General features: G+C 47.6%; 9 protein-coding genes across 9 annotated transcripts, besides 1 other annotated feature; 5 read left to right on the forward strand and 4 right to left on the reverse strand.

Moving 5' to 3' along the window:
- Positions 1-1,250: 1,250 nt before the first annotated feature.
- UA08_04963 (hypothetical protein) lies at positions 1,251-2,910 on the reverse strand (the record flags this gene model as incomplete). Its single annotated transcript, XM_020267291.1, has 2 exons — positions 1,251-2,533; positions 2,604-2,910. The coding sequence occupies 2 exons, from the start codon at positions 2,908-2,910 to the stop codon at positions 1,251-1,253; spliced, it is 1,590 nt and encodes a 529-aa protein (XP_020119888.1).
- Positions 2,911-3,725: 815 nt separating this feature from the next.
- Positions 3,726-5,339, forward strand: UA08_04964 (putative MFS-type transporter; the record flags this gene model as incomplete). Its single annotated transcript, XM_020267292.1, has 1 exon — positions 3,726-5,339. One exon carries the CDS (start codon positions 3,726-3,728, stop codon positions 5,337-5,339), a length of 1,614 nt encoding a protein of 537 aa, XP_020119889.1.
- Positions 5,340-6,108: 769 nt separating this feature from the next.
- UA08_04965 (hypothetical protein) lies at positions 6,109-7,909 on the reverse strand (the record flags this gene model as incomplete). Its single annotated transcript, XM_020267293.1, has 2 exons — positions 6,109-7,806; positions 7,883-7,909. 2 exons carry the CDS (start codon positions 7,907-7,909, stop codon positions 6,109-6,111), a joined length of 1,725 nt encoding a protein of 574 aa, XP_020119884.1.
- A 910-nt stretch (positions 7,910-8,819) lies between these two features.
- UA08_04966 (hypothetical protein) lies at positions 8,820-10,562 on the forward strand (the record flags this gene model as incomplete). The annotated part of the gene is made up of 1 exon (XM_020267295.1): positions 8,820-10,562. One exon carries the CDS (start codon positions 8,820-8,822, stop codon positions 10,560-10,562), a length of 1,743 nt encoding a protein of 580 aa, XP_020120016.1.
- A 1,509-nt stretch (positions 10,563-12,071) lies between these two features.
- UA08_04967 (hypothetical protein) lies at positions 12,072-13,671 on the forward strand (the record flags this gene model as incomplete). Its single annotated transcript, XM_020267296.1, has 2 exons — positions 12,072-13,215; positions 13,589-13,671. The coding sequence occupies 2 exons, from the start codon at positions 12,072-12,074 to the stop codon at positions 13,669-13,671; spliced, it is 1,227 nt and encodes a 408-aa protein (XP_020120166.1).
- Positions 13,441-13,508: a repeat region (Identified by RepeatMasker using a combination of RepBase library and repeat library created with RepeatScout).
- A 1,299-nt stretch (positions 13,672-14,970) lies between the features above and the next one.
- UA08_04968 (hypothetical protein) lies at positions 14,971-16,992 on the reverse strand (the record flags this gene model as incomplete). Its single annotated transcript, XM_020267297.1, has 5 exons — positions 14,971-15,416; positions 15,565-15,852; positions 15,917-16,277; positions 16,333-16,714; positions 16,985-16,992. The coding sequence occupies 5 exons, from the start codon at positions 16,990-16,992 to the stop codon at positions 14,971-14,973; spliced, it is 1,485 nt and encodes a 494-aa protein (XP_020120165.1).
- A 796-nt stretch (positions 16,993-17,788) lies between these two features.
- UA08_04969 (hypothetical protein) lies at positions 17,789-18,442 on the forward strand (the record flags this gene model as incomplete). Its single annotated transcript, XM_020267298.1, has 1 exon — positions 17,789-18,442. One exon carries the CDS (start codon positions 17,789-17,791, stop codon positions 18,440-18,442), a length of 654 nt encoding a protein of 217 aa, XP_020120168.1.
- A 75-nt stretch (positions 18,443-18,517) lies between these two features.
- UA08_04970 (hypothetical protein) lies at positions 18,518-22,026 on the reverse strand (the record flags this gene model as incomplete). Its single annotated transcript, XM_020267299.1, has 7 exons — positions 18,518-19,041; positions 19,107-19,268; positions 19,580-19,789; positions 19,860-20,338; positions 20,485-20,554; positions 20,842-20,979; positions 21,036-22,026. The coding sequence occupies 7 exons, from the start codon at positions 22,024-22,026 to the stop codon at positions 18,518-18,520; spliced, it is 2,574 nt and encodes an 857-aa protein (XP_020120167.1).
- A 494-nt stretch (positions 22,027-22,520) lies between these two features.
- UA08_04971 (hypothetical protein) lies at positions 22,521-24,416 on the forward strand (the record flags this gene model as incomplete). Its single annotated transcript, XM_020267300.1, has 5 exons — positions 22,521-22,767; positions 22,842-23,130; positions 23,195-23,570; positions 23,636-23,733; positions 23,978-24,416. 5 exons carry the CDS (start codon positions 22,521-22,523, stop codon positions 24,414-24,416), a joined length of 1,449 nt encoding a protein of 482 aa, XP_020120170.1.
- Between the last annotated feature and the right edge of the window lie 63 nt (positions 24,417-24,479).

Consider the following 24,479-nt stretch of genomic DNA (forward strand, 5'->3'; position numbering starts at 1 on the left):
ATTTCTTCTGTGTCATTGGTCTTGCCAGAATTGCCTTTGGACTCTGTCTGGTTCAATTGGGAAATTCCCTGCCTTTGGATGACGATGTTGCCGATGGCCCCTGAACAACAAGAGCTTTCCAATTCGCATTGCACTGCCAGTTGTACATAGCTCTTGCACGCGGGTGGATGCCCGTGGATACCATCAAGTATTCGCATAAGCTTAGTAGAATATAGGCCGCTTACATCGTAGTGGATCGATCAGTGGATCAACAGGGACAGTCGAGGTAACTATCATTTCAAGTCTGCAACTAGTTATTCTACTCTTACATCATGCAAGTTTCATGGCGCTTCTTGGCGCACGTTGAGGCTGAATGCATGTAAGCCCTAAAAAGGGGCCGATTCCAGCGCCCTCGCCACCCATAATATACAGTAGATGATATCATGGCATATTGCTAGTTATCGTAGGCAGAGTACAGAATACAGCCGGAACGGACACTGCCTAGGCAGGTAGCATTGCAAAAGTGGATATGTTAGCAACAACTATTCGCGTCTTCTTTATTTTACAGCATACATATTCCGTTGCATAGTGATATGTGTATCCACCATCAGAACTCGGCGATCCCGAACCCACTTCTTTTAGACCATCATGATATTCAGGAGACCTTGTAGATGGCGATGTCGATCGTTTCAAAGCTTTCAAAGCTAATTTCAGTCAAGGTACTCCGTCGAGCGTCCATAGTCCCCGAAGTTTCTCCAGTGCACGACCGAGGTCCGCAAAAAGCATCCTGTCATTGACAAATTGCTCTCCTTTGCCCGAACATGGCAATCTTGTCCTTCAGTGGGCAGTGGAGAGAGCACCCTGACGCGCTATTAAACAACATGACCATGTGTTGACAACACGAGGTGAAGACTCCAGTGCATTCTTTTTCTAATTCTAATGTATTGCTCACGAGGTAAATCCTAGGCATGCTATACTTTGTAATAGCTATTGATTATATCGACGGTGCAAGTTAGCGACTAAACGGTTGAAATCTGTTGACTTTATCCTACAATGCTCACTCTTGGGCTGATCTTTTGATGCGACGAGAGTAAATAAGTATGTTTGTCCATTGAATGACTATTCTGAATATTTACCTACTACCTAGGCACCTCCTTCTATGATAGAATCGAACAGGAGACTTTGCCTCTCTGTTCACCGATAAGACAGCATGAACGGTAAACGTAGAATTTCAAAGACCAAATTCCAGTTTACATACGTCTGAACGTCTCTTATTTCAAGCTAACAACATCGCTTGCCTGGTATGGAATGCCAAAAGTACGAAGCAGATTCTCAGCGGCGGTTTCACCCGTCTTGAATGCACCGTGTACGCAACCATTGGCGATGCGAGTACAATGCTCACCTGCGAACTGCAACCGACTGTTCTTGTGATTCTCCAACGCCTCCATGAACAATAGAGGGTTGTCCCCGACCTTGTCGGCCGAGTACGTTCCATACCCTGCCAATGGATCTTGAGTCCAATGGGTGGTCTCCACGCTGACCAATTTGGGCAGGGCCTTGTAGGGCTCTATACGAAGGAGTTTGAACAGTGGCTCGAAGAAACGATAGATTTCCTCGGAATCCTTCATAGCTTCGATACGCTGAGTCAAGGGCTCAGCAATCTGCACGCACAGCTCCTTGCTTCCCGTCATAATCCACAGATTGATTGTGACAGTGGCGTAGTTCAAGATGTTGTCCTTCTCCCCCATGGAGCTCATGCTGGCGTTGGAGTGCACAGAAGATGCGGAAGAATGTTCGAATTCATCGGTTGGAGAGGGATAGAAAATGAACTGGTCGTTGTCCTTTGACCAAAAGACGTCGGTGAACTCAAAGAAGATTTTCCCCAGAGCTCCGTAGCTAAATTTTGATATGCCCTCTTGGATGTCACTCGGCAAGGGAGGATTGAAAGAGATGAGGTTATGGTGGTATACACCCAAGGGCACGGTCATCACAACCGCGTCGCCTTCAATCAGAGCAGCATTTCCAGCTGCATCTGTATAGTGGACGCCTGCTAGTTCCTTGCCGTCTTCCTTCCATTCCACGCGCTGCACATGATGGCCAAGTCGGATGATGGCAGGGTCCTTTGTGAGAGACGCTGCGGTCCAGTCCACAATGCGATCATAGCCACCTTTCATGTACAGATTGCGCTCCGTGATGAAATAGGACAAATGCCTGGAAGAAGCTTGGTCCGTACTTGTGCCGATCCAGAGTTCTACCTCGCGGACGGCTTGCGGTGCCCAGCAACGCTCGTCATCGGTGATGAGCTTGTGTTGCAGGACAAATTCTTTAGCAAATTCATCAACCGTACGGTCTTCTGCGTCCGGATGAGTTTGGTAATACCACGTACAATAGTCGGCGAACTCGTCGGCCACCTTTTTGGCCTTGAACTGAGATCCGGCACGACCGTCTCTGGTGAAATACAAGGGGGCCCCGTCGTCATAATAGTATGGAATCGACAGACGAGGCACCAGCTCAACCAAGCTGTTCTGCGAGGTTTCATGCATCCATGCGGCGCCTTGACGAAGAAATTGATTATTAGCCTAAGTGCGTCTTCTTTCTGTCTAATCTCCGAGGAGCAACCGTACCAATATCCCGCACGCGATTCTCCGTTCTACTCGTCAGTATCCGACCTCCAATGCGATCCCGGGCCTCCAGCACAACGACCTCACAGCCATGGCTGTGCAGGATAGACGCGGCTCGGAGACCCGAGATTCCAGCTCCCACCACAATCACCTTTTTGCGCTCCGACCTCTCTGCGCATTTTGCCTCGTCGGGTGCAGACTCCACGGGAGTCGCAGTTGCGAGACGCGCAGCCAGGCCGGAGCAACAATTACTCGGTTTTAACGGACTATTTCCCATAATGGAAGAGGTAATGTGGAACGATTGGGCCATTCTGAGCTGACAAGTGGACATTCGGCTGCTGTAAGGGTTTTGTTTAAGCTGTAGTAGACAGGACACTGAGTCGGTCGCTGAGGTTTGCAGAGTTGGACGAGACGAGGGGCGACTGGCAGGCTCCGGAATAAGTACAGCAAAGCCCAAGGAGATGTCTACGCTAAGCTTTTCGCCAATCTCACTCAACCAGCAGACCAGGTCACATTGGGCTAATAGAGAAGCCATCGTCAGCCTGCTAACGCGCGTGCACACAAAAGCGACTCCACCTCCACACTTATCCAGGCTTATCTCGAGCACCCGTGTTGTACTTGCTTCTTCCAACTTAGCGCCATTACAAGCTTTCAGGCGAGAGATAGGGACTTACAGGCCCTCTGACTGCTCTATCTGCTTTTACTGGAGGGAATCGCCGGGCCTCCTAGCCACTTCCAGCAGGTGCATGCGAATGCCACGTTCGTGAATCTGCCGCTTATCTGCACTGTAACGAACACCGAGCATACGAAGCCGCTTACTACTTTATCCAGCACCGGTGCTCTTTTTTTCCTCTGCTCTCTTATGTGAAGCTTATGCTGTACTGCAACTGTAGGACCGATAAGTCTTATCTGCCATGCGTTGAGGAGATATGACTGGGCAGCACAGACACTCCGCTCCGTAGTGGTATAGATAGATTTGACCGCAAAATAGGCTTCACCGAATCGAGTATCTATCTCGTCCAACCACTAGATAGTTATATTAGCATCCACGATGACAACATAAAATGTCCCCATACCCGCCCTGCGTCAACGGTGGCATGCATCAACCGACTGCCCCAAAGCGCGATGGACGACGGAACGTACCTGAACGGCACTGAGCGGCTGGCTTCCGGCGTCGACGGAGAGACAGTTCTTATCCCAACGCCAACAAACTCTCCAGACGATCCGCTGAACTGGAGTGCGCCGAGGCGATACTGGCATGCGTCGTTAATTCTGCTCATCGTCGCCTTCACCGCGGCGACCTCCAACGATGCCGGAACTGCGGGCAATGGAATGAACGCGGAGCTGGGCATCTCCTGGGATGCCATCAACGTCGCCGCGGGGGTCTTATTTGTAGGAATCGGTTATTGCACCTTACTGCTGAGCCCTGCCCCCTTCTTATACGGACGGCGTATCTCGTACATGATATGCTTGTTGTTTTCCATCATCGGCTCTGTATGGTTGGCCCGTGTTGAGACCACCGAGGACAACATCTGGAACCAGCTTTTCGTAGGTGCATCGGAATCTTGTGCCGAAGCCATGGCCCAGCTCTCCCTGTCCGACCTTTTCTTCCAGAATCGGCGCGGCTTTGTGCTAGGACTATACGTCCTTGCGGTCAGTATTGGCACCTTTCTGGGCCCGCTGGTTGCAGGTTTCATCACCGATAGCCCTGTCATGGGTTGGAGATGGGTTGGATGGCTCGCTGCCATCCTCTCCGGTGCCATGTTGGTCCTCTTCTATTTCGGACTGGAAGAAACATCGTTTGACCGCAAGCATATGATTCAAGGGCTCGATGTGTCTTCAAATCATACTCAGCCCAACAATGTCGAAGGGTCGCTTGATGAAAAGAAAGAACCTTTGACAAACCAGCAATCTGTATCCCCCGATGTTGGCATCGATGTCGAATGCGGCTCAAAAAAAGGGAAGACCTATCTCCAACGCATCGCCCTCATCACCCCTTCTCCAACACTGGTTGGAACAGGCTTCAAGCAATACATCCGCCGTCTATGGATTACTTTGCGCATATTCTCATTCCCAGCGGTGCTCTACTCGGGACTTCAGTGGGGAGCTCAGGACGCTTGGCTCACTTTCTATCTCACGGTAGAGGAAGATAACTGGTACGATGCACCATGGTACTATAGCGACGCCGCGGTCGGCATCATGAATGTGCCAACCCTGATAGGCGCATGCATTGGCTGTGTTTACGGCGGTTGGTTCTCTGATGTCTTTGTCAGATGGATGGCGCGACGCAACAACAACATATTCGAGGCTGAGCAACGTCTCTGGCTTATGTTCCCAGTTGCTTTGATTGGCCCCGCAGGACTTATGCTGTTCGGTATTGGTTCTGACAAAGGTTGGAATTGGCCGTGGCCATATGTTGGCTTAGGCTTTATCGGCTTCGGTTGGGGATGCGCAGGCGATCTCAGCATGGCCTATCTCATGGACGCGTATCCAGATATGGTTCTTGAGGGTATGGTGGGCGTCTCCGTCATCAACAACACTATCGGATGCATTTTCACCTTTGCAGCGGGATATTGGCTAGATGCGCAGAGTCTGTCCTTGGTGTTTATAGAAATTGGCGTTTTGAGCTTTATATTCATCATGACCACTGCGCCGATGATTTACTGGGGGAAGGCATGTCGACGATGGACTCAGAAGCAATATGAGGCTTTCATTGAGATTCGAGACGGGCAATTTTGAGTGGAAGCAATTTACAGCCGGTGTCTTTGCATGCGGGCTTTTTCGTTGTTTATTCTGAACAAGTGAACAATATAGTACCGTGGTTTGACTTTTAATTACTATTTAGCGAGTAGGAGATAATCTAAGCAAATTTAATTTTCCGTTATTTACTTGGTCGGCAGTCACGGCAAGCAGTGACTCTTCAATCAGCTTGTATACGTATCAACGCGTCTCCTTATATACTACGGCCACAACATCATGACCTTGTCCTTCCTCCAGGGGAGTTGCAGATACGCCTTGGTGGAAGTTGAACTTCGGGAAAAGCATGATGGTAAATCTACGGCTACTGACCGGCGATAGATTGGGATGTAGTTAGTTTTCCAACAAGCTGTTAATGCCGTTCATCAGGCAAAGATCGTATAATGGCCGTGGCCTGATGTAGTGGTTCAATCCATGTTTCAATGCCAATATTAGAAGAACATATGAAGCTTTGACTTGAGACATGTCAGTAATCCACTCGAAGAGTGTTACAGAATTATAAATATAGCAATTAGCTTGCGTGGTGTACATATAATGTTATATTACCTAGCCAAACCTAGGTCCCTTGGATGCATACTAGTGGAATAGGACATTTGCATAGTAGTTTGGTTTTATTCATTTCAATTTATGTTTCATATCTAAGCCAACATTCGGAACAGCCGATGATGGGAATTCCTCATAGTCTCACATTCGGCACTATAAAGTATTGTATCGAGAATCGACGAATATCAATGCCACAACGACAGAGTAATCATTCATACCGTCTCCAAAGGTCACCCAGCTGTTTCATCTCAGCCATATCACCGGTAGGCGCAATGTTCATATTGAGTGCTTGCTGGAACTGCATCGCTCCCTGTGCACCGGAAGGAGTCTCCCAATTGTACCCAATGTGCGAATTGCCATATAGGTACGGATTATGCGTCCTCGATGCGGCAACGATGTTGTTCGCTCCTTGCAGCATGATGGATGACATGAACAGCGTGCTTTGCGTATTCATTCTCATCTTGGTGACTTCCAGAATGTTTCGCATCCGGGGCACGGTGGCTAGATACACTTGCATGCGTTCACGAAGGGCTAAATTAAAGGATTCAATGTTATTCTCCGCACAGGCTTTGTTCCATAGGCCGCGCATGCGTGGAGAATAGGCGTCACAGATACACTCGTCTGGACGCTGGCGCAATGTCAACGTATGTGCAAGACTGGTGTCCCGGATAGCTTCCTCGAAGCAGCTCTCGCAAATCGTAGCTTCCTCACCGCAGTACCAGCGACGATTTTTGTACGGACCATCTTTTGGGCAGGTGGCAAGAGGTGCTAGTCTCGCGACAAAGCTATGAAAGATGGAGAAATCGCTCAGTATCACTGCTTCGTCGAGCTTTGGGAAATAGCTTAGCGCTCGTGGTACGCCGGGGAATAAATCGCAGATATATGGTGAGCCATCAGCTGGCCCTCCAATTTGTCTGAAGTAGTTTCTCAGCCCAAATGTTTGCATAATGCCTGTAAGACATCGACCACAAATCTTGAAGTCGGGACACCCATCCAGCGTATACCATATCCCGTTTCTAATCCCATCTTTGGTACAGGGAGGTAGCCCTGGAATAACGTGCGCTGCATTATGCCAGAGAGTAATAATCTTCTTCGCACACGCCTCGTTCCAGGCAACTAACATGCCAAGTTGCGTCTGCGAGTTCGCACATTCCCAGACTTCCTGCTTTCTACTCTCCGGTATCTGAATCTGTATGAAATGTGACGCCAGAGGAGAAAGATCTGCTCCATCATGGAAGCAGGCGCCGCAAACCAGGACGCCATGTATCGGAGGGTTTGGCATGTACCAAAGCGTGGATGCGCACGCGGCACCTGTTAAGTCTTTGCAAGCTGGGATTTTCATTCTTGCGCGTGCCCATTCAATGAACGTAGCCCAGTTCTGTGACGGAGAGTGTTGCAGTATTGCCTTCTTGATAAATCCAATGCACATATCACACGTGGCACTCTGACCATTGACACCGAAGTCTTCAAGAATAAATCTGTCTGCAAAAGTGGTTGCGCAAACAGTGTCCTCGTAACATGCTTTGCAACAAACGAAGCCATCGATCTCGGAGTTCCTCAGGCTATACCAGCGATAGTTGTTCGCATTTGGCTCCGCTGTGACCGCAGTAGTCGGTCCTGTGCAATTAGGAATCTCTCGTCTCGCAATCATGTAGCGGTGAATCGAATCCCAGTTGCTGTTGCTAAGATGCTGCCCTTTTAACTGAGTTACTCGTTCCGTATTCCACAGACAAAATCGATGAGGGTCTGCTGCGAGTCGCTTCGCTGCGAATTTGACCGCAAAGGGTGAATGGCGAAGTTGATCTTCATAGCACCTCGAGCAGATCGTAAATGCAGCGCTGTCGACAGGATGATACCATATCGCCGTGAATGCCAAAGCGCTATCTTGAGGACACTGTACAAGGGCCTAAAATTGGAGCAAAGTAGAATATTAGAACGTCGATGCTCTGCGAATAACCGCTTGTGGTCCAGAAGACACATACACTGTTTCGTGTTGCCGCGAGATTCATCTTGTTAGTTGCACAATAAGTACAGCAATATGTAGTGCGTGAGCTGTCTCGGTTACGGTACAGTAACCTCAACGCAAAAAGCCCAGCCACGACAGGGCCCGTGTTCCATCTTATACTCCTAGGTGGATACTTTTCTTTTCAGAGCCTCAGAGGTAATCCGAGTGCAACTTGCAGCGCAGCTTGTCTCGTCTGCCGTTGCCTGATAGCGTTAGCAGAAGAGAGCTTGGCAGAAGCCACATTGAGGCTTTGCTGCTTTTACCAAACGCCAGCTAGTTACATATAGTGCTGTTAATATAACGAATCGTTAGGAATCCTTTTCAATGTTCCGGTTAGCCGGATACATACCTATGTAGTATGTACCCGGTAGAACATCTGTCTTGATTTGACCGGGATAGATGCTTGATATATGGCTAGGTAACAGCCTAGCAAAAGTATGTATGTTTTGACTGCTTGTTCAAAACCGCTATGTATGCTACAAGATTCCCTCTTTCATATATTTATAAGCGTACCCCATTCCCTAATCTTCTGAATCATCTTATTGGGCTTATTGACATGTCAAGAGCTAGATCGATAATGCAGTTTCGTTTGCCAACGCGGAGAAGAGAGTCTACATGCCCTTCTAGACTGAAGCAATGTCTACTCTCCATGAAAAAGGGCATATAGGCCTATTCTAGTCCTGCTACGTTTACTGTGCTAATATCAACCAGGTTGCCTGATGTGGTTAGTTCCCAACGTTCCCGACTTACATAGGGCTATGAACTACGGCTGCGACCTAATATAAATTGTAAACGAACCCGCCATTTCTTTTTTCATTTTTCTTCTCTCACTCTTCTCTCCGCTGCATATGCTGCCACCTCTGCAATTTTGCCCACCCGCCTCGATTTTCACGCGCGCTATGCAAACGCGCACCATGGATGAAAAGTGTCTGCCTGGAGGCCCCGTCGCGATACCAAAAAGAGAAGGGCGGCGGCAGCGGCAAAGGCACCGGACTATCATTGCCTTCGTACTGCTGTGCCTGTTTATCGCATTCAAGTATCGGCAAAATATTTCTGTATGTGAGAACAGGCCCAGAACTTTGCAGTATGACGGCGAGCACATTACATGGGAGCTGTGCGGAGACGTCAAAGGAACCCCGGTCGAATGTAGCAAAATTGATGTTCCCATGGACCAATTCGACTCACAAAATTCAGACGATAGGACCTTCTCCATACCAATCATCCGCATGAGAGGCCAGAATGCGACACAAAACCTCCTGCTTAACCCTGGTGGACCCGGAGGAAGCGGTCTGTCCCTCATGCACCGAGCAGGAAGTCGCATCAGGGACCTGGTTGGCGAGGGGTTTCACTTAGTGTCATTCGACCCTCGCGGCGTTAACAATTCAACTCCACAGGCTTCGTGTTATCCAGACGCCTCCACGCGGCAGAAACTGAAACCCGTCAGATCGCAGAATATTCAAGTAGATAGTCCTGAGGTCTTTGCGTGGGCGCAGAACTTTGTGAAGGCGTGCTATGAAACGATGGGAGAGTACGCTATGTACATCAACACGCCACAGACCGCAGCAGATATGAACAGCATACTAGATGCTCTTGGTCAGCGAGATATGGTATATTGGGGATTTAGTTATGGCACACTTCTCGGCCAGACATACGCGACAATGTTCCCTGAGCGATCCAAACGAATCATCATCGACGGTGCGGTGGACCAATTTGAGTGGTATGGGCTGGGCTTTGATTTAGCGTCATCTTTGATTGATACAGACGCCGTTTTAGATGGGTTTTTTGATCTCTGTATCAAGGAAGGATCAGATAGCTGTTCCCTGGCCTTACTCGCGGATTCGAAAGAAGAACTGCGCGGCCTGGTTTTGTCATATATGGAAGAGCTTCAGAAGCAACCCATCGGCGTCTATATCGACAATGGAAAGCATGGGCTTCTAACTTTCGATAATGTCTGGTACAATGGGGTCTTTCCATCTCTGTACAAACCCCAGACATGGTCTGGTTTGGCAGATAATCTGTATGACCTTCTACAAGGGAATGCGACACGGTCCTTTCTGGCCTACGGCGACACATCGGGATATTTGGGTGTTGATGATGCTGATTCTGTTGTCGAGCTGAATGATGGCCTCACCGGGCCAGATTATTGGCCTCAGGATAGACAGTCGCTTCTTGATTATATGCTGCCGTTTTACAATAACAGTCTATTTGACGCCTCCCAGGATAAGATATTCTACCAGCGACAGCAGTGGTCTCTACCAAAGGGCCACCTATACGTGCCACAAAATAACGTCACAACAACACACCCACTTTTGATTCTGTCCACTACATATGACCCTGTCTGTCCACTTATTGCGGCTCGTTCGGCCAATAGAGCGTTTGTGGGCTCGCAGATCATTGAAGTCAAGGGCTACGGACATTGTTCCATCGCTGTTGCCTCCCTATGCGTGGCAAAACACTTGCGTGGATATTTGTACGAAGGCAAAGTGCCTGAAACATACACGCAATGCGAGGTAGATTCTTCATATTTTGTCAGGCCAGATGAGACCGGTAAATTCGCCGCTCAGGCAATATTCGAGGACTCCGACGACCGAGAAATTCACTTGGCCCAGCTTGAACTTGCGAGGGAATGGGATTTTGGAAAGCCTTACTACTTTTGAAGTTGCAATCAATGATTTCGATAAGAATTTTGATTAGGATATGTATTGATCTTGACCAGGACCTCCGATTCTCGTCGTTCGTTTTCTTTGAATCTATGTGAACGGGGTCTCGCGCACGTATAATGCTTACTTCCAAGCTTGCAGCGCTCTTTTGGTTTCTATCCGAGTTACATCTCAGAAGCGCATGTTGGAAAACCGACATACATTCATTTAGATCCTAGTGCTTGATAACCAGTGATACAGTCATCGGTATGTTTTGCCTACCTATAGGGTATCGGGCTGGTAAAGCAGCAAGGCGTAATTGGTGGGCGCACCAGCGAGATTTGTTGGCTCATGGATATCAATGCAGGATCAATTCTGGCAAGCCTCTTAAGACAATATGCCAGCATCCTGCAGTCAAAATACGCCACTTCCCGGCCTAACGCAAGAATATGCACGATGTACCTATAAAGGCAAGCAATCTAATCGTCTATGCACACGCCACCCACAATACTAGATGTACAGTAAAAACAAGAAATGTCTCTCAAGACCGTCAATTTCCATGCACTCGAACCAAGGATTTCAAGATTTTATGCTGATATGTTATGGTAGTATTGCACGACTATGGATGAATCGCTAATGACTATATCAAACAGATAATCACATATTGTAATGGGTGTATTGGTTAACCCCTTTTTTTCCGTTCAGGAAACTAATTTTATTTTTATTCATATCCAGCATTTCTTCGTTATCTAAATCTTGCCTTGCTGTAGAAATCACCGATTGTGGCGATACAGTCTGGTCCAGTGATAAGTTTTCAGAGTCTGGGAACTCAGATGGTATCATTCATCATCCTGTCTACAAGCGTCATTGTGCCTTTTTCTGGCAGATACAGGATTGTCCGTTATGTATCATTACTGGTGGATTGGCGCACATCAGACTTGCCGTGTGCCCTCCTTGGCTATGTAAGAAAGCAGAAGCCAGCCTGCCTTTTAGACTTGTAGTATTTGGTTTCCTTTTCAGTCAATCTTTTCCGCTGCAGCGCACGATTTATGCATATCGTTAGTTGGGCCATGTCCCAGATCACTAGAATGACGTTGGATGTGTATGATCAAAGCTGTAAATATCATACATGTTGTATCTGGTGTAGCACATTTGAAGTGAGTCAACCCTCTTTTAATAACTTGATGGCCTTGTGGGCATCCGCCTGACTACTCGCAGCTCTCCAAATTACAACCTCAAATCTATTTGCTAGAGTGAGTGGTTGCATCATTCACACATACCTCGCCGAGACACCACAATGACGCATGCAACTGTGCTATATACCTAAACTGATAGCTATCTGTCTTCGGATTGGTACGCAGATCTTGTGCTTAGGCCTAACAATTATGGCTAAAGCTTTGGAAAAGCCATATTGGTGACGCCCACTGCTTGGAGACAACAGAGGCAAATCCCCATGAGATTCAGGTTATAAATACGTGGATATATCTGCTATGAATTCTGGTTCATTGGAATTCTACAACGCCTATTATGTCAGATTCTCTGCGTTTCCGATTGCACTGGAACAGGTTACCTGCTGTCAGAACAATTCGAACTCGTTTAACTTTTGCAAGCACCTCCACCAAACTGGCAGGCACAACGAACTCCATGGAACATGGTCCGAAATCATCCAAGTGGGAAGTTGAGAACGGCCAGTATACGAGGCCTTTTGATCCATTCGAAGAAACATTTTCATCCCTTTGTCATGACCGAGCAAGACCAGAGTTCCGGAGCCTTGACGCCGTGGCAAGTATTGGCATAGAAACCTTGCCTAACGATGCCAATGCCTTTTTGGAAACGCTTAAAAAAGCCTGGGCCAGAATCCGTTATCTCCATCCTTTTCTTGCCTCTGAAGTCGGCCCCAAAGCTTTCCGGTACACGCCTCTGCAAGGTCAATCGGACATTGATGAGTGGCTTCAGAAGACTCTCATCATTAAAGATTGGGATTCCGAGAGTGAAGTACAGGGATGTCAAGACCTTGCCGTTGCACCTGCTACCCAGGCACCCAGGTTATACTACTTCCCTGGGAAAAGAAGATTAATCATCCGCATGAACCACATGCATATAGACGGACATGGGCTTGTAAGCATGCTTCAAGATCTCTTTGCAGAGATGCACCGGTTGCATTACGATGGTGAAACTGTGAATGAGCCTTGGGGTGAGGAAGTACAGAATCTTGCTTCTAGCGCATTCGATGCTGCGGGAATAGCGGCCTTGAAAGATCCATGTTCCTTAAAATTGCCCCAGCCAAGAGCAGATGGAGAGGCTTTCGAATTTCCTTCCATAAACACTACATTTCCACCAGCTTCGGGCAAGACACAATCTCTCGACTTCACCGAAAGTCAGACATCGGAGTTTCTATGTCACGCCAAAGGGTCAGGTTTAGGGATTACTGCTTTTGTGCACGCAGCACTTATCCATGCTGGGAAAGCTGTCTGCCCCAGTTCTCGCAGTACGGTTCATTCAAATTTCATTATCTTCAATTTTCGAGAAAAATGCACGGCCTCACCTGTCAATGCCCATCTAAAAGCAACTGCTCTGCGAATTGGCTTTTGGCCTATACAGGTGCATATAGACGACGAGTTTCGGCGTACAGCATTTCGCGTTAAACACGAGTACGAGAGCCTTGCCAGTCGTAAGCACGCTGCCATTGCGACCATGGTTCCATACTTGCAGAAGGCAGCATTGCTATTATCGAAGTATTATTTTAAGGGAATACTACCCAGCTTTATTGGGAACCTCTCAGATGTCTTCCCCGAAACTTACGACTTTTTCAAAGTCCAACATCTCTGGATGGTTGCGGTGCCAACCGACGAGCGAATTTATCTGGGAATACAGACATTTGGCAATAAATTGTCCATCAGGGCCTGTTATAACCAAACATACCATACAGATGAGCAGATTGCCGACTACCTCATGCAGATTAAACAAGAAATGTACACTGCTATGGGATCCAACGTCGAAAGGCTACAGTTTCTGTCGTTGTTGAGATTGCGTAATCTGCTTAGGATTCTCCGAGGCTGGTAGTGAGGCCTTGTTTACGGTCGGTCTGACAAAAGATCCGACTAAAGTGGTGCCATTCTCGTCATAATATTCATTATTCACCTATTATCAATGTCCCAAACGAACATGCGTTTGATTTGACTGTATGAAATTGCTGCATTCGAGTTGGTGCCAGTAGCATACTACCATACATTACCCTGTGAGACTCATGATCCAAGTAGTAGGTCCTAACTCTACTTCAACGGTTGAATTTAGATATGTGCTAGGTCTTTCAATACAATCAAAATCTAGTGTCTGGAAGCTTATATTACGATTCTTTGTTTAACTCGTCAAGCTGTGGGCTAGTTCGTAGAGAACTGTTAATAAATGCTATAACGTCAAAGTATATGAACAAATCTTTGATGTTAGTCAGTAGTTCGGAGAGTCTGACAAAAACCGGTCGCTCATTAAGTGAACCTGCGAATGCATCAATCAAGGGGCAATAAACCTGCTATGGCAATAAACCTGCTATATGAGGTTTTGTGATATCAATATTACTTGGAGCTTGTTCATGTATGTCTGTAATCGAAAGCCTAGATTCTAGTCTTGAAGAAAGGAATCCATGATAAAAATTGATCGAAACCACATATTATATAGCAGCTACGCAACTTGAACTCCTTAGATTCATAAAACTATTAAAGTCGCTTGGTGAATGGAGGAGCAAGTCATTGTATTATTACAATATATTTTGGGATAGATCAAATGAATATAATTTCATTATTATCGCAATAGTGGAAATGTAACTCCTATTCGAAGAGAAAGTATCTATGATAAGATATTCTTTAAGGCCTTGTTTACTCGCTTTTCCAGTCCTGCTTGATGAGATCCGCTGCCCTCTCCGCAAATGCATACACAGTGGCTTGCAGATTCGCAGTGCTTACAAGCGGAATAGCACGAGAATCAACAATTCGGAGTCCTTCAATACCATAAACCCTCAAGTTGGAATCCACTACGCCATCTCTCTCGCGGGGCAGCATGGAACAGGTTCCCGCATAATGCCACATAGAGATCAGATTTTCCCGGGCATATTTTTTTTGCAGCATCTAAGTCTCCCTGAAAGTCCGCAGCTGGATCACGGAACCTCAGTGGCTGTTCGAGGAGATTCCCAAAAGGGGGTGACTGCGCTAGATTCTTGACGCCGAGCAAGTGTCGCGCTATGACTTCTACATCGAGAGGATTAGACAGGTAACCAGGATCAATGACTGGAGAGTCTTCGGCTTTAGCGGAGGTACTGGATTTTTTTCAGGACAGCTATGGTGAGTGAAACTAGACTTTGCGATAGCATAAGGCGTGAACAATAAGGAATAATAAGTCCTTCGACTTTCTAACCCGGAGAGGATATGACAAGTCACATATGAACGCTTCCACGGGAAAGCGGTTGAGAAAGCATTACTCCGAGCGTGACAAACTTTCCAGGAGAAGCAGCTGGGGTACTCTCGTCATTGAGGTCCGTGGCATAGTTCGTCTGCCCCAACGCAGACAGGTATGCAGCTGACGGGTGCTCGGGGTCAAGAATGGTGGTCTTCGCGATGTCATAATAGGCTTGTATCGCACCGTACTCTTGTGATTCTTTGGGGCCATAGTTCGTAAGTAATTCCTGGATGTCAACTCTGTCTTGTGCAGGAAGAGGCAAATATGCGTAGGTGTGAACCCCGAGCGAAGCTAGGGGTCCAGTCTGCATTGTTGTATATTCTTGCATGGCCTGGCTGAGAGCTTCAGGCTCTTGTCTCACCAGAGCGTCTTTAGACTCAAGGTCCCCTTTTGCCTGAAACGCCGTATACAATATCAGATGATCTATAAGTAGTAATAGAGCTTAGCTTGAATCTGTTTAACAGCGGGTACGCGTCCGGACGGTGAGATAGTTCAACATTAGATGGGAGTCAATTGAAGAGAGGTCGCCAGAGTGTTTTTAAGTAGACTAAAATAGGAACTGTTCACATACCCTGAAGATTCTGCCCAACTCCCGGGAGATTCATGACGACGTTAATGCCATGCCTCTGAAGAAGTTCTGCTCCACCAACTCCAGAGAGCTCAAGGATCTTTGGGGATTGAAAAGCACCAGCAGCAAGAATAACTTCTTTTCTGGCACTAACAGTCTTCAAGACACCTTTGAGGCTGTATTGAACACCAATAGCTTTAGGATGATTGCTTTTGTCAAACAGGATCTTCTCGGCGTGTGAGTTGGTCAGAACGTGAAGATTTTGTCGAAGCTCAACGGGCTTATAGTAGGCTGAGGCAGAGTAACTTCTCTTATCCTCCGAGTTGATACTAGCGAGGCAACTGAAGGAGCCCACAGAACTGTGGATGAATGTATCCCCGAGGTTGCCCACTGCTACGAAAGAATGCCGCCCATGCCTGTCGAATAGGGTGCGTCTCGTTGCCAAAGGATGTTTGAATCGGACCTTTGGATTCATTCAATTCAGGCCAGCCCTCGATTGGAAGAGCCTCTTTGGTATTCTGGGCTACAGCCGGAGTGCTGTAGGCTTTAGAGAAATATGCCTTTAGGGTGGCCCAGTTCCATCCTGAGTTACCGAGCGCCTCCCATGAGTCAACGACCCCCTTAAAAGGAGGAACAAAAACGAGCGCATTTACAGCACTGGATCCTCCCAGAGCCTTGCCCTGGTTCAGACCAAGCATTCTGCCACTGAGACCGGGCTGTCAAAGAAATGAGTGAGCGCACAGCCTTGATCCAGACGTAGACACTCCTTACTTGAGGGGTAGAACGGAATTTCCAGTCAGCCTCGGAACCAAGTAGTGAGGCGTAGAAGATGGGGATTTTCACGCGGGGATCTGCTGTCAAGTCGGCGCCTGCTTCGAGGACCAGCACAGAGGTGCTGGGGTCGTCGCTGAGCCGAGAAGCAACCACCAGCCCAGCCGTACCGCCGCCAACAATGACAAAGTCGTAGGAAGCAGCCAGTTTACTCTTCGCAGATGTGGTTTGCGAGCGCAGCAATGATTGTTTGAAGGCAGAGACACCAAATGTATTTTCACCACGGCTCACACCACCCTTCTTCCTGCCCTTCCAGACGCCAAAACAAAAAGTAATCTTGAGGGGGGGGAATATGAGGGCAGAAAGGTGGTTAATTGAATAGCTACTATGCGCCACTAACTAGACTTATGCTAGACTTGAGTATTAGTCTTCTTTCTTATGGTTATAAGTCTAACAAGAGTTCTGGTTTATATCCCAATTAGGAATAATGTATAAATTAGTATCTGTCTCGAAATTAGTGTTTACTCAGCGTGGTTCGACTAGTCCTAATTAGGAAATTTTCTCACCAACCACCCTCGGCCTGAAATTTTAGTGCAACCACGCTGAGCTGAACCCCGGTTGTCAGCTCGCTGGACGCCTAAATGCATCCAACCATCGCATGGTGGGTTCACAAATCATGCTCCAGCTCAATATATACTAAGTTTTTAGTGGCGCCGTTATGCTCCACAATGCTAGAGTCTAATGTATTTCTGAAAAGGGCTTCTTGTACGGCGCTAAGGGCAATTGAGGAGAACCCCGTGAATGGCCAAATAGGTACAGATTGTGCTGTTTCACTATTATAAAGATGGCTTCTTGTCACCTCCTGCAGATGTCGATCAATTTTGGTCTGGGAGAGCGATTATTGCAAATTGTGTAAACAATGCGGTGGTAATTGACGCGCGTTTCAGTACTGCTACATCAATGTGCTCGGGGTCGATACGTTTATCGTTTCCCGGGTGTCTTATGAAAAGTTCATACCAGTTTCATCATATCAGGAGTACTGGTATCAGTGGCTTTGCAAAGCGTTGGTTAGTCGAGGTAATTCGATGGAGCAATTTGCTGTCATTTTGCAGCCGGGAATCAAATTCAATTATCGGCGATAGGCGTTCCCTCTGCAACTGCATACCATCTTGGGTCATTCAAAACCCCCAGTGCCATTGAGATTCAAGATCTGACCGTGCAAGTTGTATCCTTATCGATCAATTTAGCATATCTAAGAAACGTGGGTTAAGACGCCGCCGGCGATCCGTCGGAGGTCCCCGAAGCTCGCTCGGCTGATGGCGATAAGCGATTCTCAGTTTATCGCATTCATCATTAGTTAATAATGGCAAAGAATTATTTCTGGAGTTCCGATCTGATCAGCTAGAAACAGCGATTTCGACCACAAAGTACAAGAGGGAGTAAGAGAGCGAACAAGATGACTGATGCCCTGACCCTTCACTCCCCAACCGCACTTCTCGATGCATTGTGCACTTGCATTAATGAGGATATTCACCCGCTCTCAGCACGCGCCGTGGCCGCCGGTTCCAAACTGTTTGGCGCAGCAATCCTTCGCAAGTCCGACCTGAGTGTCGTATACGCAGACACAAATCAAGAACGCGGTTCCCCCCTATGGCATGGCGAGACCTGGACGCTGAAACAATTCTTCGAAATCCCCGCGGATCAACGCCCCCCAGTAACAGATTGCTTATTCTTGACGACTCATGAGCCATGCTCGTTGTGCCTGTCGGCTATTCTTTGGAGTGGATTCGATAATTTCATTTATATGTACACCTATGAAGAGACACATTACGTGTTTGAGTGCCATGGAGATCTGGATATCTTCAACGATGTGTTCAACGTGCGCGAGGCCGAGACAGCCAGACAAGCTAGTCTGGATGGCACGTTGGCCCAAATAAGACCGCAGTACAAGCTGCGCAGCAGCAGGCTAGTCGCTCTAAGTTTCGCCGAACTTCTGGCTGCCATCACAGACAAAAAGACACAGTCCGAGTATTTAACGAAGGTGGAACAAATCAAAAGAAGCTATGGGCGGCTATCCGAGGCTTATCGGAGGAACATGGGTGTGGAATAGCAGAAGAAAATAGAAATTAAAAAAATATCAGGTGAAAAGTTCTTGGGCCCGTATGTTCGAATTTGAAATTAGTAATCAAACCGCCGTCTCATCACTGAATGCCGTGCTTTCAAGTCCACGACCAGGTGTACCCGTATGCTGTGGGTAATATGCTGCCATGAACACATCCCATGCGTAATGTTCATTTGAAGTTAGACCCTCGATCTCAATTTCTCTGCTCGTTTGGTGCATCAACGATGTGCCTGCAGCTGCAGCCTTCTGCCGGATTTCTTGGAGTACTGTCCCGAAACGAAAAGCGATATGTTCGTCATTCGGCGCAAGATCTGTCAGAGTTTCTTGTGTTGCCGCGATCAATGGGTCACGAATAGTAAACTTGCACAATGTGAGAGCTGCATATATGGTAATAAAGAAATAATAATCCGGAAGATCGAGGATAACAGCGAAATCGAGCTCTTGAAACATCTCCAGAATCTCGCGTGAAACTTTCAATGCTGCACCCTTTAGGATAGGTGACGAAGTCTGAGCTCGAAGTGAAACACGATACAAAAGGAGATAGCAAAACATGTAACTAAATCTTAGACTGACAGAAAGCGGATTGTCTAGATAATCATGTATTAGTGAACATGGTCGAAAAAATCGAATGAATATATGAAAAGTGGCTTACCAAACACTTGCCCCCATGACAGCTTCCATTGGACAAGTTCATCAAAGATCAGACTTTCCGAAGCTTCCATCCGTTGGCTGTGGCCAAGGAGATGCGCAGTTTTCCAGTAAAGTAAAACTTCCGCGGACAGTCTGGCATCCTCGAAAGAAGACTTTGGAGTGTCTAAAATATCATAGCAGTAATCAACAAATTTTTGATGAACCATAGATTGTCGTCCATTTCCAATTGAGAATCTGGTTCTTCGTTAGTATTACGTTTGCCATTGAAAACCCGGAATGAGAACACTTCCTGAATATGAGTCAAACACAAAGCGTTCCAGATACGCAATTTCGGTAGGAGCATATCACCAGAATTCGCAGGAAGCGTCATGTTAGCCGGATGATTTAGATGAAGGGTCGCATGATTTATTCCAAGCGCACTCATTAACCAGCTGTCGATTGGCATCGTCGTCTGGATAGTCGGGCTAAACATACTCAGTAGCAATAGACCTTGGAGCTCTTCATGGCTGAGAGGCGGGGGCTTCAGGACAACGCTGGCAGCCAAACGGCGAACCATCAAATATATTTTGTGGCCCGTAGCCTTGCTAATGCTGGGCACGAATCGAGAGGCCAACAGACAGGCGGTGCTAAATAACAAAGGATGATTCTGCTCAAAGTCATCCGGAAGGTCATGTGTGTTATTGACTGAGATCCAGAACCCGTAGTGCTTGATGAATCTATTTCGGGAGATAACCCATCAGCATGTGATTCCCACCACAATTGGCTTCGGGGTAAACCTGCATCTGAACAAGATGTCTAGCAAGAGGAAGCCTGATAATTTCAGCAGATACGACGTTTCCCAAAGCGAGGACTTCGTCAGAGAAATCTCGCTTGGGCCCGAAGAATTGGGTCTGCAGATTTCGCAGAAGCAAAACCGGTCTTGTAACGCCGTTCCCTGCCGGGTCAGTCAAATCAAGGCTTGTAGAAGAGCCGGGTGTATGATGCGTGTCTTGGTGAGGCCGAGAGATGGCATGCATACCGTGGAAAACCCCACGGATCAGTTGTGCCAGCTCATCGACACTTCTTTCGAGGTGTGCTAGCCTTGAATTCATGGCTTCTGGAATGATGGAGATTTGAGTTTGTACACACTCAAGCCGTTGCTCAATACTTGCAAGCCTCGCGTCAACATCATTGATAGATGCGGTATCCTCAAAGCGGGGTTCATTGTCGATGCCAGGTAAGTCACAGCTTATGCTAATGGAGGATCAACAGATGTATTTAACTGGGGAGTAAATGTATTGAAGGGCATACCCCAAAGATACGCATCGTCGACATGCGTTCTTTCCTGGCACGCTCTCGCACCGGGTTTTGAGCTTGCGACATGTCTCGCACGCACTCACTGGGCGATTGAGTCTCCTCTTCTTGCTGCCTCTGGTCTCTTTCTCGGGGCGATTTGATTCAAGGGAGGGTCTGTCGACAGGGTTCATGACAGAAAATAACCTGATTCATTGTATTGATGGAGAAGCGGATGGATGAATGAATAAGGAGGTGGAAGACGAAGGAAGTTGGTTGGGGACGCGGCCATCATAACCTTGTGTACGTTATCGTGGCTCCTTATCTTATCGCGCCTTCCCTTCCCTAGGCCAACTGCCATCCACGGAAGGAGAGTCGGACTTATATTTCAGACTACTCGGTCTATTCTACTTTCTTTTTTCTATGCTACAAGCTAGTTGCGCCAATATTCTCGTTCTATATACCACCAGAGCCTCCCTCCAGGTTGGTCGCCTTGAATCGCAGATGTACCCATTCGGAGCACGAGATGGGCTCGTATTTGGCTGGGTGATGGGCATCGACGCAGCTTGGCAGGACGCCGCAGGTTTCGTTGAAGTTGAATCCTACCCACAGTAAGTACAGGGCGCTGCATGGCTTGATGTGACTTGGCTTCACTTACCAAGGAAAAACGGCAAAGAATACCGTTCGTTTTTGCTGAAATTCTTAGCTCGGTGCACTGTTGAAACGAATCGATCGTTGGTGATGCGCATCAGATAGTCCCCAATGTTCACGACAAATGTCCCTTCAATCGGTCGGGCATTGAGCCATTGTCCGTCCCGGTTGAGCACTTGCAGGCCACCGTTCTGGTCTTGCCAGAGCATGGTGAAAAATTGTAAATCTGTATGCGATCCAATGCTTACAACTTCTGCATCGGCCTTCTCAGCCATGTTCTCGGGAATACTCGGGTAGTAATTCAAAGCTACTGCGGCGTCAGGGTGCGATGTCATAGCATCAAAGTAGTCTTCCGGGAGTTCCAAGGCCAGCGCAAAAATACGAATCAGTCGGCGCGCCAGGGCGAGGCACGAGCGCCAGTACTCCAGCACGTCAGTCTTGAAGTGCGGCAAGTTGGCCGTCTGTGTCCAGCAATATTCCTCCGCCCGAAACCCGTCTTTGATATCTTGCGGAATCGATTCCACGTTGTCTACGCTTGGGTCGTAGCGGGGGTCGTAGCGGAATCCAAAGCTCTCACGTATGTCCAATGATTCTACAGCATTGGCTCGATGGGATTTGGGGCCATTCCAGCCATTAAACCACTTTGAATTTGCCTGGTTCACGCGCTGCTTGATCTCCTCTGGTTGATGGAAGAAGTCCTGTGCGCTCTGAAGCGCTGCGTTGATGACTTTCTCGGGGATGCCATGTCCTTTCATGTAGAAGAACCCAATCGTCGTAGCGGCGTCACGGATTTCTTTCGCAACCGTCTTTCGAACATCCAAACTGTCGCTGAAAATGCGAGATATGTCGATGATGGGGATTTCTTCCGGGGTGGCGTCGCGCGGAGTAGCGTTCTTGATTGTGCGGTACACAGGGCCATATGCGCTAGTCAACTCGAGTACAGTATATCCATCGGGAATTTGGACTTTTGCCGGCTGTTGCAGGACCTCGGTGCTCATCTTGTTTCTCGCTTGGTGTTCCTTTCCTGCGTGTCCAGAGCTAGACTCGACGTTTCAATGCCGGTGCGGCGCTATTGCAACTACAGTGTTGTGTACATTTTTATATGGCGAACACGCGAACGGCCGCATCTGCAAGCACGTCGACCTCTTATCTCGCGATGGCCGACGGTCATCACAGTGAAGGCTTTGCAAAATCAAGGAGAATTGTTTCTTATCTGTCCCAACAAGCTTTTGCGACGCTTATCCGCTTAGGACCATCGGCTTATCAGCAGTTCAAGCCGGACAACCGTCGGATGCCCGATTAAAGGAAATCCGCCAGTCACTTCACACTGATAGCTACAATACTCCCTCTCCGTGGGCAGGATAACGATAGAAGATTATGACCGCATGTATAATAAGATCTCACCTCTGTTCATCTCTAGCAGAACTAGGCATGTACGAACCTTGCCAATCCAAGCCTGTAACGTGTTCTTCGGCATTATAGGTCGCTCAAGATGTCGATAATCACGTTTCTCGAGACAAGGGAATATAGGGAGAATCATGATCTAGGGCGTCACCAATGGCTCGATAATCTAGACCTGCGCCCTGTACCGCAAAATCGCCGTACTTACACTTGGAAATCCTACTTCTGGTTTTGGATCTCTGCCAATGCTACTCCAGCCACGTTCTATGGTGTATCAGCCGCTCTAGCTGCGGGCTTGGGCCTTTGGGAAGCCTTGATGTGCCAGTTAGGAGGACAAAGTAAGCTTTAATTGCTTTGGTAAGAGAATGAAAGTATTGAAACTGAAAACTGACGCATATTATTACTTTTTTAGTCATGATCGCAACGGTATTTTGCTTCAACGGCAGGCCAGGTGCCGTCTATCACATTCCATATCCAGTTATAGCACGGGCTTGTTTTGGTATCTGGGGAGCCTACTGGCCCATCTTCAACCGCATCGTGATGACATTGGTCTGGACTGGGGTCAACGCGGTCCAGGGTGGCCAATGTGCCTATGTCCTGCTGCATTCTATCTTCCCGTCAATTGCAAACATTCCAGACGTTTTTCCTGAAGGCGTATCAGCCCTCAATTCAGGTGGAATGATCGGTTTCATGGTGTTCTGGTAGAGAAGTCCCCACCTGGCCGTTTCATCGCTTCGTACTGATGTATTTCGATCTATATTTTAGGGTCGTGACTACATCTCTGCTGCACATTCAAATCCCAGACCTACGACCGTACATGTACACCAAATTGGTTATATTTGCCGTCTGTAGTATTGCTCTTTTGGTTTGGGCATTGGTAGAAGCAGGAGGTCTTGGAAGTGTTGCTCGTCAGGGAAGCACAATTTCCGGCAGTGCCAAATCCTGGGCGATTGCGCGATACATCTGGATTTACTGCGCCAACGGTGCCACCTATGCTACCAACGCAGCTGACTTTCTTCGTTATGCCCGGAAGCCAAAAAATGCTTGGTGGCCACAGCTCATCGGTTTCCCACTCTCAACACTGATTTACGGACTTGTTGGAAACCTCATCGTCTCCAGTTCCGTTCTGATATTTGGAGAGGTAGGCTGAGTAATTTGCTCCCATTTCTCTGTCTCTCTTCATTGTCTAACTGACGACCACGGCAGCTTGTTTGGAACCCTATTAATCTTCTGGATATGCTTCTGGTCCAAGACTACAGTTCTGGCCGGCGCGCTGGTGTATTCTTTCTATCCCTGGGCTTCACGTATGCTTCTGTCATTTCTTCTATTTTTGAAAATTTCATACCTGCGGGGAATGACCTCGCTGCTCTGTGGCCCCGATTTATCACCATTCGGCGTGGCTTTTATATCGCAAGTCTTATATCGTACGCCATGTGTCCGTGGTATATTTTAGGATCTGCATCTAGCTTTGTAAGCTGGCTGTCATCTTATCAGTATGTCTTTTCTTAAACATTGACCTTGGGTAGTTATACTGACCATGAAAAATAGAATATTCCTCTCATCCATCACCGGCGTCATGCTTTGTCAATACTTTCTCGTCTCGAAAGGTTATTTACAAATCCAGGATTTCTACACATCCAGTTCGACGGGCTTGTATTACTACCGCAAGGGATGGAACTATCGTGCATATATTGCGTACATAATCGGCATTGCGCCCAACTTTTATGGTTTCTTGGGAGTCTTCGGCGTCAACATCACCGAGGCGGCGACTCGCATGTATTACTTTGCTTATCCCGTCGGGCTCATATTGAGTTTTGGTTCGTACTATGGTCTGTGCTGGCTGGATCCTCCGCCATTCTCGAAGATAAAGGAACCTTGGCAAGAACCGGTAGACTATTTTGAAGCCGACGATATCCTAGATGGCATCCCGACAGTTGATGTGAAGGAGACCGTTGCTACAAGCACTATAGGGACTAAGGAGGTTTGATAGGAGAGAATCTGTTTTTTTTTTCTTTTTTTATTTTACACCTTTACTCGTTGTGAAGAGGCC

The sequence above is a fragment of the Talaromyces atroroseus genome (assembly GCF_001907595.1).
Source record: "Talaromyces atroroseus strain IBT 11181 chromosome Unknown scaffold_5, whole genome shotgun sequence".
In the NCBI taxonomy this organism is placed as follows: Eukaryota; Fungi; Ascomycota; class Eurotiomycetes; order Eurotiales; family Trichocomaceae; genus Talaromyces; species Talaromyces atroroseus.